General features: G+C 41.1%; 1 protein-coding gene across 2 annotated transcripts in view; it reads left to right on the top strand.

Moving 5' to 3' along the window:
* SNX9 (sorting nexin 9) overlaps positions 1-13955 on the top strand; it is a 190881-nt gene that overhangs the window by 119913 nt on the left and 57013 nt on the right. For both annotated transcript variants that reach the window (XM_060115129.1, XM_060115128.1), the window contains 2 exons: positions 10100-10186; positions 13037-13111. In XM_060115129.1, the coding sequence (XP_059971112.1) occupies positions 10100-10186; positions 13037-13111 (162 nt within the window). The remainder of the gene's footprint in view (positions 1-10099; positions 10187-13036; positions 13112-13955) is intronic.

The following is a 13955-nucleotide window of genomic DNA, read 5'->3' as shown; positions in this document are numbered from 1 at the left end:
TCCCTCCCTCCCTCTCTCCCTCTCTCCCTCCCTCTCTCCCTCCCTCCCTCCCTCCCTCTCTCCCTCTCTTCCTCTCTCCCTCCCTCTCTCCCTCTCTCCCTCTCTCCCTCTCTCCCTCCCTTCCTTCCTATGAGTGCCCTGAGGTTCCTGGAATGAACTGGTTATCTTAACACATTCTGACTTCAAATAACATTACAACACTTTGCATATAAGAACTCTGTAACAGTATTTATCTCTTTCCTGTCCTTTGTGCTGTTTTTTTGTTGTGCGGTTTTTTTTTTTTTTTTTTTTTTTTTGGCGGTATGTGGGCCTCTCACTGTTGTGGCCTCTCCCTTGCGGAGCACAGGCTCCGGACACGCAGGCTCAACGGCCATGGCTCATGGGCCAAGCCGCTCCGCGGCATGTGGGATCCTCCCAGACCGGGGCACGAACCCGTGTCCCCCGCATCGGCAGGCGGACTCCCAACCACTGCGCCACCAGGGAAGCCCTTGTTGTGCGTTTTATTTCTCAATATTATAAACCCCACAAGACACTGTTGTTATTCTTTTTTCAAAAGTCAGTTATCCTTTTAAAGTCAGTTATCTTTTAGGGAAATTAAACAACAAGAATTTTTTTAATATGGCCCGCATACTTTCATTTCTGATACTCTTCTTTCTTTTGTGTAGATTCAGGTTTTTATCTAGTATAATTTTCCTTCTGGTTAAAGAGCTTCCTTTAACATTTCTTGTCGTGTCCGTTTGCTGGTGACAGATTCTCTCAGCTTCTGTTTGTCTGAAAATGCCTTTATATCACCTTTAGTTTTGAAGGCTGTTTTTGATGGAGGTAGAATTCTAGGTGGATATTTTTGCCGTTTTTCACCACCTTAAAGGTGGATTTTGACTGTATTGTTTCTGATGAGAAGTCTGCAGTCATTCTTTGTTCATGTAGCCAGCTTCCGCCCCCGACCTGTGGCTGTTTTTAAGATATTTCTCTTTGTCGCTGATGTTCTGCAGTTTCATTAGATCTCTTGGCGTAGTTTTTGTTGTGTTTTGTAGGATTTATTCAGCTTCTTGGATCTGTGGGTTGTGTTCTCATGAAATTGAAACCATTCTGCCATTTTACTTCTTCTGTTCTGCCTCCCCACCCCTCTGGCACTGCGGTCGCATGTATGTTAGACTGTTTCTGTTGCCTCACAGGTCGCTGCCCAGGTTTTTATCCTCTTTTCTTTCTGCTAATAGTTTCAACTGCTGTATCTTCAAGTTCACTGATCATTTCTTATCATCTGTTAAGCCCATCCAGTAAAATTCTTTCATTTGAGAAATCATAGTTTACAATTCTGGTCATTCCATTTGGTTCTTTTTTATAACATACATTTTTCTCCTTATTATCATCATGTGTTCCTTTAAGTCCCTGAATATATTTACCATAGTTATTCTAAAGTGTCTGCTGATTTTCTTATGTCTGTCATTTCTTGGTTTGTTTCTATTGACTGATATTTTTGTCCTGCATTACATTTTTCTGTTTATTGGCTTGTCTATTAATTTTTTGTTGACACTAGACATTGTGTTGGCATGTTGCTGAGTGTCTGGATTTTGCTGTCTCCCTTTAAAGGGTGATAAAGTGTGTTTTGGTAGGCAATTAAGTTACTTTTGAATCCGTTCGATTCTTTCAAGACTTACTTTTAAGTTTTGTTAGGATGGGTCTGGAGTAGCCTTATCCTGAGGTACATTTTGCCCCACCCCAGCCTGAATGGGGTCTCTACCTTGAATGCTTTGGGTGTATTCAGTGGAATCTCCCCACTCTGGCTAGTCAGAGCTCTGGTGTCTTGCAGTTCTGCCTGACCTCTGAGAAGTTTTTCAGCCTGCAGCTCCCCTGGAGTTGTTCTTGGCTCAGCCTTCAAGCAGATTGTCCAACTGTGTGCAGTTCAGGATTTATCAGCAGACTCAAGGAGACCTTTGTGCAGGTTTCTAGAGCTTTTGCTCTGAGTAGCTCCTTTCTGGTAGTTTGTCCTCAGGTTTCAGCTGCCTTAGCCTCCTGGAATTCTGGTCTCTGTCTCTTCAACTTAGCAGGACCTATGCTTTCTGCTTGGAGCTCCCTGCTTCTCCCAGCATTTGTGTCAGAAAGTGCCACCAGGCAGAAAGCTGGAGCCTTCATGGGGCTCATCTCATGTTTCCCTTCTCTCAGCATTCCCTCTCCTGTGCGGCCTTTTTGCCCAGTATCTGGAACCTGTTATTTTGTGTATTTTTCCCAGTTTCCTAGAGGTTTTTGTCTGTATGTGGTAACAGAGCAAGTCTAATACCAGTTACCCCATTGTGGCTTTTGCTCTTTGATTTTAATTAGTTGTTTTCTTTGTTGTTTTGGCTGTGCTGTGAGGCTTGTGGGATCTTAGCTCCCTGACCAGGGCTTGAGCCTGGGCCCTTGGCAGTGAAAGCATGGAGTCCTAACCACTGGACCGCCAGGGAGTTCCCTTGATTAGTTGCTTTCACTACTAGATTTTGATATATCACTTATTCCTTTTATGTTCTAGTTTTTCTCTTCTCTTTTTATTTTAGTTGGTCTGTACTATAGCCTTTTTAACCCCTCCTTTTAATAGTTTTATCCTAAAAGGCCCTTGGTTGATTCAGGTTACACGAGGAAAATGATGAAGTTCTAGGGCACAAGTTTATTTTTTGCCATTTTGCATATGTTCAGTGTTTCACAGTTTATCCACAGGGTCTCCAAATAGCAATAAAGAGTGCGCTGTAGCTTGGATCCCCCTTCCTGTGCTTTCCCCAGCACACAAGTGAGCTTTCTGAGACTCTGTATTGTTTGAAAAATATGGATTTAGGGGAAATTTCAGTCCACATAAGGCATTTGAAGCACTGAGTATAATAGAATATTTGGATAGATTCCTTTGTGAGGACTTATTTCTCTTAACTTTTATGAGATAATGTATTTTTTTCTAAATGGAATTGTTGGAATATTCAGTACAAAGTAATCAGTGTAGTAAAGGGCTAAGTAGTACTTGCTGGTGATCACTAGCATAAGAAAAAGGAGACTAATAGCTAAAGCAGGAATTTGTTTTATGGGACAGTTTAATCTTTCAACCTAAGGAGGAAAATAAGTAAGGTACTTTGTGCCATTTTGGAAACTATGCTGAGTTTGTATTAAAGAGCTGGATGAAAATGTTAAAAATCTGGGCTTCCCTGGTGGCGCAGTGGTTGAGAGTCCACCTGCCGATGCAGGGGACACGGGTTCGTGCCCCGGTCCAGGAGGATCCCACATGCTGCGGAGCAGCTGGGCCCGTGAGCCATGGCCGCTGAGCCTGCGCGTCCGGAGCCTGTGCTCCACAGCGGGAGAGGCCACAACAGTGAGAGGCCTGCGTACAGCAAAAAAAAAAAAAAAAAACCTCAGAGCCCTTAAGTGTTCAAATTTTCAATTGTCTCAAATATTATCATATTTTTTGAATTTTGTTGGACTTAGAATCCAAATAAGGTGGGGAGGGACAAACTAGGAATTTAGGATTAACAGATACACAACACCATATATAAAATAAACAACAGGACCCACTGTATAACATAAGGAACTATATTTAATATCTTGTAATAACCTATAATGGAAAATAATATGAAAAAGAATCTATATATATATATAACTGAATCACTTTGCTGTACACCTGAAACATTGTAAATCAACTATATTTCAATTTTAAAAAATGAAAAAATGAGTACGATGAAGAGAAATAGACTTAAAAAAAAAAGAGTCCAAATGAAGTATATATAGCAGTCATAATCAATTGTCTAAGCCTCTCAATTTATAAGTCCCCTCACTTCCCTTCCTCTTTGCCCCCATACCTGGGCTTGTTTTTGTCTTTGAGATTTGTTTGTTAGAGAAAATGGGTTCTGTGATTTCCTACATCTGGGTTTTCTTACTGCATCCTCATTGCAGAGTGCAATATATTCCTTTGTATGTCTTGTAAATTGGTACTAGGATCTAGAGGGTCAATAAGATTCAAATTCTTTTTTCAAGTATGTGACTGGCATTGTATTCCATCAGAAGGCAAGTAATGTCTGGTTGTCTTTTGGATGCACTGTGCTTAGATGCATTAAATTATTAAGGATTGAAAAATGATGTTCTAATTCTATTACTCTTTTTTCATTTATTAACTATCCAGGATCATCCTTGCTTTTGCATATTGCACTAAATAATAACCTTGTACACACTTGCACAAGTGCAGGTGGAGAATGGATTCGCAAAATGCGACATCTGGATCTAAGGGTAAATGTATCTTGAAAACTGTATTGAAGTAGAATTTCTCACTTATAAGATGAGCAGAAATGCAAAAGTTGGGTAATTGATTCTGTTTGTGAAACTGCGGAGAACCATTACATTCATATATATTGCTGGCGGAGGTTTAAATGGTACAGTCCCCAGTAGAGGGAAATGTGGCTACATGTACCAAATTAATTTGTCTTCCTTTATGTGTGGAATTGAGCATTTTTTCACACATAAATGGTGTAAGGGCCATTTATATTTTTCTATGAACTGTGTATTCCTCTGCCCATTTTTTCTGATGGGTTGCTGATCTTTTTCTTGAGTTCTAGATGCTTTTTAAGATTAAAACTTTGTGATACGAATTGCAAAGATTCTTTTGTAGTTCATGTTTTATATATTAGTGATTTTTGGTAATAGTGATGTTATGTGTGATATGGCCAGTTTGATGCCACCCCATCAAATAACTAATGCTTTCTTCTGATTGTTCTTATATAAAACACATAAAGAAGCTTTGATCTGGGTGAGTTTGGGTAGAAAGTTTCTTAAAATCATCCCAACCTCCAGCTGCTTGGTTACAACGTGGCCTCAGTTCAGAGGATTTCCTTGGTCCAAGTATTCCCGGAATTGTTGTGCATGAGTGGAATAGAGGCTGGGAGGAGTAACATGGAAGTGGATGGTACAATTTGATTGGTTTATTTTAAGTATTCAGGATTTCTTCCCCCTTGCGATTGTATAATTGCCCTTTGTTACACACAGATTTAAGATTATTTGAAATGTTTCTTGGAAACATATTCCTACACTCAATGAATTTCTATTTACATTTCTCTTTGCCTTGGAAGTTTCTCAAGCTACTTGTCTGGTTAACCAGTTAGAACATTCCTCTAACCGCATCATATTTCAGGATGACAGATATAAACCCATTTTAGGAAAAACATTTTTAAAAGCACATATCGATTTTACCGGTAGTTTATTCTTGAAATTTTTACATAAGAAAATTAATTTTCAGCCATTCTCGATGGCTGCTACCAGTTCCTTTTAGAAAATTCTTCTACTGGGAAAAGATCTTTTACTAGAACAACTGTTAAAATAAAACCTTCGCAGAACTCAATCATCTTCACTCTAATCCTGAATAGCTTATCAAGCACATTGCTTGTAAACATTTAAGGAAACAAACCAAGTTTATTTCCTTACTTGGAAATTTTAAGAGCAACATGCCCAAAACATAATTAATTGATCCATGTCTCCTTGGAAAGAGTTTTTTTTTTGTCATGTGCAGCTGTCTTGGACCTCAGCCGTGCCATATTTTAACAATTTTACTGATGGCACAGGTGAAACTATGGAAAGCATGCTTCTCAGGCTTTCTAATGACTCAGCAGAAAAGGATAAGGGATAATTGGATGATGGTTTAGGAAGTCAGAAAACTCTTAATAGGTTGGAGCAATGGGTTGAATCTAACAAGATGAAATTTTACGGGGATAATTTAAGATTCTTTATTTGATTCAAAATAACTGAACAAGCACAGGCCAGGATTTAGCACTGGCTGTTGAAATCACAGATTGATAGAAACTGAAAAGCATTTACGCCTTAACCACTTATAAAAAGTCCAAATACATCTACATATATCAGTGGTATAATAATGCTCTCAGGGTCTGTTAGAGTGAGTTCTGTTTCTTCTAATGATCTTGTGGATTAGGTAGAGACAAGATATAGGAAGTCATTAAATATGTAAATTTTATAAAAAGTGTCGAGTGTGTTTAAGTAAAACAAGCTTGCCATTTAAAAAGATAAATTAATTTTATAGAAATATCACCTACATGCAAAACTTCAGTTCTCAAGGGTGTCAGATTAATAAGGGATCCTTCAGTCCCCGAATTTCTGAAGGTTTACATATTTTACTCATTTTTTTGATTGTGTCTCTGTTTTAAAGATGGGAGAGCTGCATCGCTGAAGGTTTACTGTTTTTTCCCAAGATTTAATTGTGATTTATGTGAAAGAAGCAGATGTGTAAGAATGGGAGCTTGTCTTCTGTGTTCTAACCCCCATATGAAATTTTTTGCTGCCAGTTTTTTTGCTATTTGGAACTGTTTAATTCTCTATTATTGTACATTTTAGGTTTTGTTTTGCAAAATAGGAAATACAGCAATGAACTTATGTACAGTGTTTTTTTTATTTAGGGTGTTTTCTTAAAAAATTCTTTGGTTTGGGATTATTGGTTTGTATCAACTTGGACTCTCTAGATTGCAACTGACAGTCTGAACTCGTAAGCACAAAAGGAGATGCACTCGTTACTGTGAGTGAACTGTCCACAAGGGGAGAAGTGGCTTTGGGCTTGTCCTTCAGGTGCTCTCATCAGGACACTGTTTCTCTTCCTCCTTCCATTCTGCATTCCCCCTACTTCACTCTTCAGACTTGTAGCCGCTGGCAACATTTTCAGAGAAAAAGACCCACTCTCCCAGCATCCCTGTCGCATTCTGATTTTCCCTGTTTGGGTTATATGCTCACCAATCATTTGGAGCCAGGCAGGAAGTTTCCAAATGGAAGGGATGTGGAGCAGACAAAGTAACAGATGTTTACAGCATGGGTCAGAAAGAATGAGGTATGTTCAGGATGATGGGTTCTGCACACATCAGACAGGTGTATGTGGCACACTTAGAATTCTGGAACGCTTAGCGCCTGGAACACTTAGTTTGAAGCTGTGAATCCACTAATGTATATCTTACTATATCTAGATAAAATAACTTATATATAGGATTGCTATCTACCAGCCATTTGCTTCCTCTGTAATACTTTTTGAAATTGCTGTTGAAGAGATTAATTGTGGGTGACAGTATGTATTCAGTATACAGTATGTATACAGTAGACTGTATACAGTATGTATACAGTCGACTGTATACAGTATGTATACAGTCGACTGTATACAGTATTATCTACTGTGTGGACAGTTAGCTCTTGAATATACTTGGAGTCATTTTTTAATGTACAGCTAACATTGGAAAAGGCGGTGTAGAAAAATGACCTTTTCTTTCAAAGACCACATCAGAAAATAGTTGGGCAGATTGGCAGTTGAGGTCGAGGTCAGCATCTTTATCTGTGTGGGTCCTGTAGTGGCGGTGAAGGTGGGAAGGTGAGGAGACCTGGAAGCCAAGGAGGGACAGGAGAGAGAAGGAGTGGATAATAGAAGGGGGCTGGAGGTTTCCAGTCTGGCCTAAACTTTGTAAGAAGAGTTACTCTTCTAGGCTGAATGGCCTTTTTTTTTCTTCCTCTTGACATTTATGCTCATTTGGGGATGTGCTTTTTAAATTTTTTTTTTTTTTTTTTTTTTTTTTGCGGTACGCGGGCCTCTCACTGTTGTGGCCTCTCCCGTTGTGAAGCACAGGCTCCGGACGCTCAGGCTCAACGGCCATGGCTCACGGGCCCAGCCGCTCCGCGGCACGTGGGATCTTCCCGGACCGGGGCACGAACCCGTGTCCCCTGCATCGGCAGGCGGACTCTCAACCACTGCGCCACCAGGGAAGCCCTTAAATCTTTTTGTTCTCCAAAGTTAGTCTCAGTTATAAGTCTGAAGAAGCATCTCTAGGTTAAAAAAAAAAAGTCCTAAACCAACGTATTAAATAAACCTGTAGTGTTTATAGACATTTTCCACGGGTAAATGTTCAGTAGTACTTAAATGTGTAAGGGAGTTTCCATTTTTTAATTTTTAGCTTGTTTCACATTCTGTTTCACCAAGTTGTAGCTTTAGTAAACAAGAGGCTTTGGTTTTCGCTATCTGCGGGTTAGTTGAATTTAACCGGATCAAAAAAGTTGTTAACCAGGATTCTTAAGGAACAGGAACAAAAAGCATGTTCCTCATCTGGCTCTCGTGCCAGGCCCCGCCCCTCCCTGGGAAGCTCGCTGTCCTGTTGGGTGAGTCCTGGCCTGGGGACCCCCCTCTCTCTCCTCAGGTGTTTATCTCCTATCTGCCCTCATTGCACGAGGGATTGAGGTTGGTGTGGCATGTTTTAAAAAAATAGTCCCCAACGTGGCAAGCAGAATTCTATCTAATACGTCGTCTTGGTGTCCTCCTTTGTAGTGACCTAAGGAAAACTGGAATGCTTCCAGAATTCTCACTGTCCCTGAGCCTGGCTTTCAGTTCCCCTTCCCAGCCTCCCAGCCTATAGTAGTAAAGGATCTAATGCTATTTCTTTCTTTTTTTTCTTTTTTTTTTTTTTTTTTGCGGTACGCGGGCCTCTCACTGTTGTGGCCTCTCCCGTTGCGGAGCACAGGCTCCGGACACGCAGGCTCAGCGGCCATGGCTCACGGGCCCAGCCGCTCCGCGGCATGTGGGATCTTCCCGGACCGGGGCACGAACCTGTGTCCCCTGCGTCGGCAGGCGGACTCTCAACCACTGTGCCACCAGGGAAACCCTAATGCTATTTCTTGACTGACAGACTGTACACTACCATTTGTTTCCTTCCAACATTTTATTATGAAAAATTTCAAGCGTGTAGAAAAGTTGAACTCATTTTCCGTTGGGCACTGTAAATCCCCTATCTACTGTAGATTCTATAAATAACATTTTACTTACTGTACCTGCTTTATCACATATTCCTCCATCAGTTCATCTTCTTATTTTTGATGTATTTCAAAATAAATTAGTATTGGGGATTTTTTTCCCCCAATCTTTTATCACAGGAGGTGAATCCTTGAGTCCTGTTATAAGGATTTCAGGCTCATTAAGCAGGTGTGGAGAAAGAGCCCTGGCCAGCAAAAGGACCAGCACAGTTCTTGCCATATGGTCGGTGTGCAGCCAATATTTGTGAAAGGAATGCAGTTCCATTAGGCTAATTTGTCTAGCCCTGTAGGCAGACTTCATTTTGCCTCATAGGACAATTACTTTTAAAACAAACCATGTCAGCTAGGTTCATGTGGACTTGCTTCTGTAAGAGAGTCCATGAGAGACAATTATTTAGAATTTGAAATGGATTAAATATATGTAATATATTTACTATATCTTATAAAAGTATATATAAAGTATTTGTATTTTTACAACAGTGGTTGTCTCTCTTGGAATACGTGCCTGGCAGTTATTCCAAGGAACCCACATCTCTGGGTTGGTGCCTCAAGGATCCGCTTGAGGAAGACCCTGAAAGAGCAACCCCACCTCACATCAACCAGAGCAGCTTCCCTTTAGTCTGTTTTCTATGAAATTCAGATTCCATTGCAAGGAGAAGTTTGAAAATCACAGCTGCTCAGGTTACCTGACCACTGTACCAGAGCCCTAGGTAAGTCGTCGTATAGTAGGAAGTATTCTAGTAGAAGCGTATGAATATATCTTGCTGCCCACATCTTAAATTTCTGCGTTTAGTTGGCTAGGGATGCTGCACTATCAAAATTCATCCTAGATAAAGAACAGTGAGAGTTTTCATAGCAAGGGATTAATCTGAAGATGATGAATCTGATGTGGGTACATATTTGTGTGTCTGTGGAGATCCCTCAGGCCCTGAGGTTGAGTGTTCCCAGAATGAACAGTATCTGTATTTCTACTTCTTACCTGCTAAAAGAAAGGCATGCTCTTTTCCCCTTGATGAAATGGGTTTATTTTCAGTACTCTGGGGGCCGATGTCTAAATGCAGTGTGGGCAGCTACCAGAAACCTTCCCTGTTTCCAAAGCAGAACAGGGCTCTCACCATTGGTTTCATTCTTCCTCACAAATAGGGCTGATGAATCATTTTGGTACTGTGTCTTCCTTTCTTGCAAAACAACTGCAGTCATGGTCATGATGTGTTATTCACACCAGCACACTTACAAAGTGAACGGTATAGGTGGTTCTTTTTTGACTGTTACGTTTACATTTGTAACTTCCTCTTTTCTTCTCTACTTCCATTAGGCTCGGGTTATGTATGATTTTGCTGCTGAACCTGGAAATAATGAACTGACAGTTAATGAAGGAGAAATCATCACAATTACAAATCTGGTAAGAGAACTGTTAGGTTTAAATTGGTCCCTTAAGGACTTATTTTTAAGATTTTATTTTTTTAACAGGTTGATCATTCAGACCCACATGAATTTCTTTCCTGTTGCTTGTGAAGTATTGATATTGAAGTAATAATCTATTATATAAACACTGAGAACAATTAAGACCCCCTAAAAATAGCTGGGTGGGCTCCCTCAGGCAGAACTGGAGTGACATCTGGGACAGATCCCAGCTGGACACAGGTATAGAGATCAGAAAGTGACCAGTGTTGTTTAGCAGCCTCAGCTACCATTTATTCATGGCCTGTGAGCCAAGTGTTTGGCTAAGTACTACGCATATATTTTTTGATGTATTTTCTCTGTGAACTGTGTGAGGTAGGTATTTTTAATCTCTTTTTACAGATGAGGGTAATGAGCCTTAGAGAGGTTAACTTGCCCAAGACCCTTCTGCTTGTAAGTGGCAAAACCGGGATTCAGAACCACATCCGCTGGCCTCTAAGCCCTGTTTTTCTTCTCTGCAGGGGACACTGCAAGTAAACAAGTGTCCCAGGAGTACAGGTATATATACGCCAGTAGGAGACTGGCTGAGAAAACAGGCTCTTAGAGCCAAACCAGACAGGACCTGAAGCCAGGCTACAGCCTTGGATTTCATTTGGGAAGCAGTGGATTCATTTAAGGGTTTTGCTTGGTTTTATTGCTGTTATTGTTGTAGGGAGGTGACTGACGAGACCTGCACTTCAAGGAAATTAATCTAGCAGAGGTGTATTGAATGAATTGGTGTGGCTGGAGCCTAGGATCATGACCTTGGGTAGTAGCAGTAGGAGTAGAAAGAAGATGGATGCAGGAGGCTCTGGAGAGTCAGACCAGGAGGACTTGGTGCCTGATTAGATACTATTGGTGAGAAATAGTCAAGGATCCCTGAGGTTTTTGGCCTTCAAACCTAAGAGAATGGTGCAAATGGATTTATTAAAATATGTAAGTCAGGAAGAAGAGCTTATTTTTTAAATGTTGAGTTTAAAGACTAATAAATAATCAACCCTGCCCTGTAGCTTTGCATCAGTTTAGAAATAGAATTGCGGAGCTAGAGCCGAGGGCTGGACATAGGCTGGCTCCCTGGACATCTTTGAGCAAGCATGTGAAGAAAGGTACCAGGAAGGCCAAGGAGACTCTGGAAGAGGAAGGAAGGGGTGCACCTGTTCCACCAGGTGGGAGGGAGTGGGGACTATGGCAGCCCAGAGACCAAGGAAGGAGAACAAGGAATGACCAAGAGGATTGCGGTTTCTTAATGTTGATAGTATGTTTTAAGACCTATTTTGTATGTTTTAGGTTTAAAAAAAAATTACTGGTTAGAAAAAGTATATGTAGTTTTATATAATATGCCAGGTGTCTATAAGTAAATAGGTTCTATTTTTAATCATAGAAGAGATTAAAGATTCTTTTATCTACTATTGATTTTTTTTTTAAAATGAAGAAGCATTCTTCATTTCTTGGTAAAATAGTATTTAAGTTGCTGTTGTGGTCAAGAAATGGACAAAGTTGTGGCTTAAAATGACTTTTAAAAGGAATATGTTATCTAGATTCAGGTAGGTTTTAACTAATTAAGGTATAACTTATGAATTTAAGATAACCCTTACTATTTTAAGGGGAAAAAGTAGGACTTTGCTGAAGTAACGTTGAAAAATGGGAATCTTGTTATAGAGTATGTTATTATTGATATTTAGTTTATTAATACTTCTTATCTAGGAGAGCTAAGGGAGTATGGACCAGTTAGTTTTCCTAAACAACAGGCAATCCCAAAGCTTAGTGGCTTAAACAAATAATCGATTGTTGTTGCTCGGGAATCCACAAGTCAGCTGGGTGGTTCTCCTTACCTGGGCTCGCCCGTGGTCTGCAGTCACCCAGTGCAGGGTTGGGGCAGAGAACTCCAACATGGCCTCATCTGTCTGGCATTTCTCCTGCTGGGGGTTCGCTGGCTTTGGGTGGGGCAACGGGGAGATTGGGCCTTGTCTCTGTCATCACCTGGCAACTCAAATTTATCCTCATAGTAGCTCTTTTGGAAAAAAGAGTGAGCTGAAGTGTACAAAGCTTCTAGAGGCCAGCTCTGAACTCACCCCATATTATCTCCACCTCATTCTGTTGGCCAAAGAGGTCACAAGGGACAGCCCAGATTCTAGAAGTAGGGGTGTGCATTCTACCTCTTGACAGTTAGAGCTGCAAACCATTTTTGTGATCTACCACAGACCAGTAAATAGAAAGGAACTACAAAATGATGGCATTCTATTAATAGACGGTTTTTCAATCTTTGATCAGTTGTTCAAGTTTGAGTTTTCTTTTTAGATTATATCATTTTCTGATGTAAAGAGAAGGCTTAAGAATTTAAAAATTTGAACAACGTTAGCTCTGTAGGAATGAAAAGGTTAATGTTAATTACTTTTTTAAAAAATAAATGTATTTATTTATTTTTGGCTGCATTGGGTCTTTGTTGCTGCGTGTGGGCCCCCTCTAGTTGCAGCGAGCGGGGACCACTCCTCACTGGGGTGTGCAGGCTTCTCATTGTGCTGGCCTCTAGTTGTGGAGCATGGGCTCCAGTCGCGCGGGCTTCAGTAGTTGTGGCCCACGGGCTCTATGGCGCAGGCTCAGTAGCTATGGCGCATGGGCCTAGTTGCTCCGCAGCATGTGGGATCCCCTCGGACCAGGGCTTGAACCCATGTCCCCTGCATTAGCAGGTGGATTCCTAACCACTGCGCCACCAGGGAAGTCCCTACTTTTTTATGTATAAGAATTCCCAGAGCAAAATATCTGCAGGAAATTCCAACTATAATCTTTTTTTTTTTTTTTTAACCTTTTTGAGGATGTTGGTGGAGGATGGCTGGAAGGAAGAAACAGCAAAGGAGAGCGAGGGCTTGTCCCCACGGACTACGTTGAGGTAAGAACTTACTGTCGTTTATTAATTAAACCTGGTCGTTGTCATACATCTTTTTATGAATTATCAACTTAAAGGACAGGACTGGAAGATAATGAAAAAATTCCATTGTAAGAGTAATGCATGCTGATTATATAAACTGTAGAAAATACATTGAAGTAGAACCAAGAAGAAATATTACCTATAGACTTAGGCTCCAAAGAGTGACTCCAAATATTTAGATTAAGTTCCTTCCAAGGATAACAACTTTTTTTTTTTTTTTTTTTATGGTACACGGGCCTCTCACTGCTGTTGCCTCTCCCGTTGCAGAGCACAGGCTCCGGACACGCAGACTCAGTGGCCATAGCTCACGGGCCCAGCCGCTCCGCGGCATGTGGGATCTTCCCAGACCGGGGCGCGAACCCGTGTCCCCTGCATCAGCAGGCGGACTCTCAACCACTGCGTCACCCGGGAAGCCCAAGGATAGCAACTTTTAATTATTCTGAATAAAAGTCTCTATATTTCCCTTTGCTAATATTGTGTAGTAGCTGCTGCCTACAATACTGTTTACTGTAGAATTGATTCACAAAGTTTAAATAGCAGACTGTTTGAAGTAGCTTTCTTCTCCCTGTGCTGACTTAGGACATCTCTCTCAGTTCCTTCTCCCATTCCCAAGGACGAAGGGTCTTGGATGGGCTGCTGTGAGCTATTGGCTGGTTTAAGCTGTTGTGATAGATGCCAAGGACAGTGCCCAGCTCCTGAATGAGCCCTCCCTGCCTGGGACACACCCACTCAGCTGACAAACCTTCTCTGAGTCAGCCTCCTGGCACCCCCTGCTGGTTGTCCATAGGTCACTGAGCTGAGTCCT

Source organism: Mesoplodon densirostris, chromosome 12, assembly GCF_025265405.1.
Source record: "Mesoplodon densirostris isolate mMesDen1 chromosome 12, mMesDen1 primary haplotype, whole genome shotgun sequence".
Lineage (NCBI taxonomy): Eukaryota > Metazoa > Chordata > Mammalia > Artiodactyla > Ziphiidae > Mesoplodon > Mesoplodon densirostris.
The sequence above is the reverse complement of the archived record's forward strand: the minus strand, read 5'-3'. Positions and strand labels throughout refer to the sequence as shown.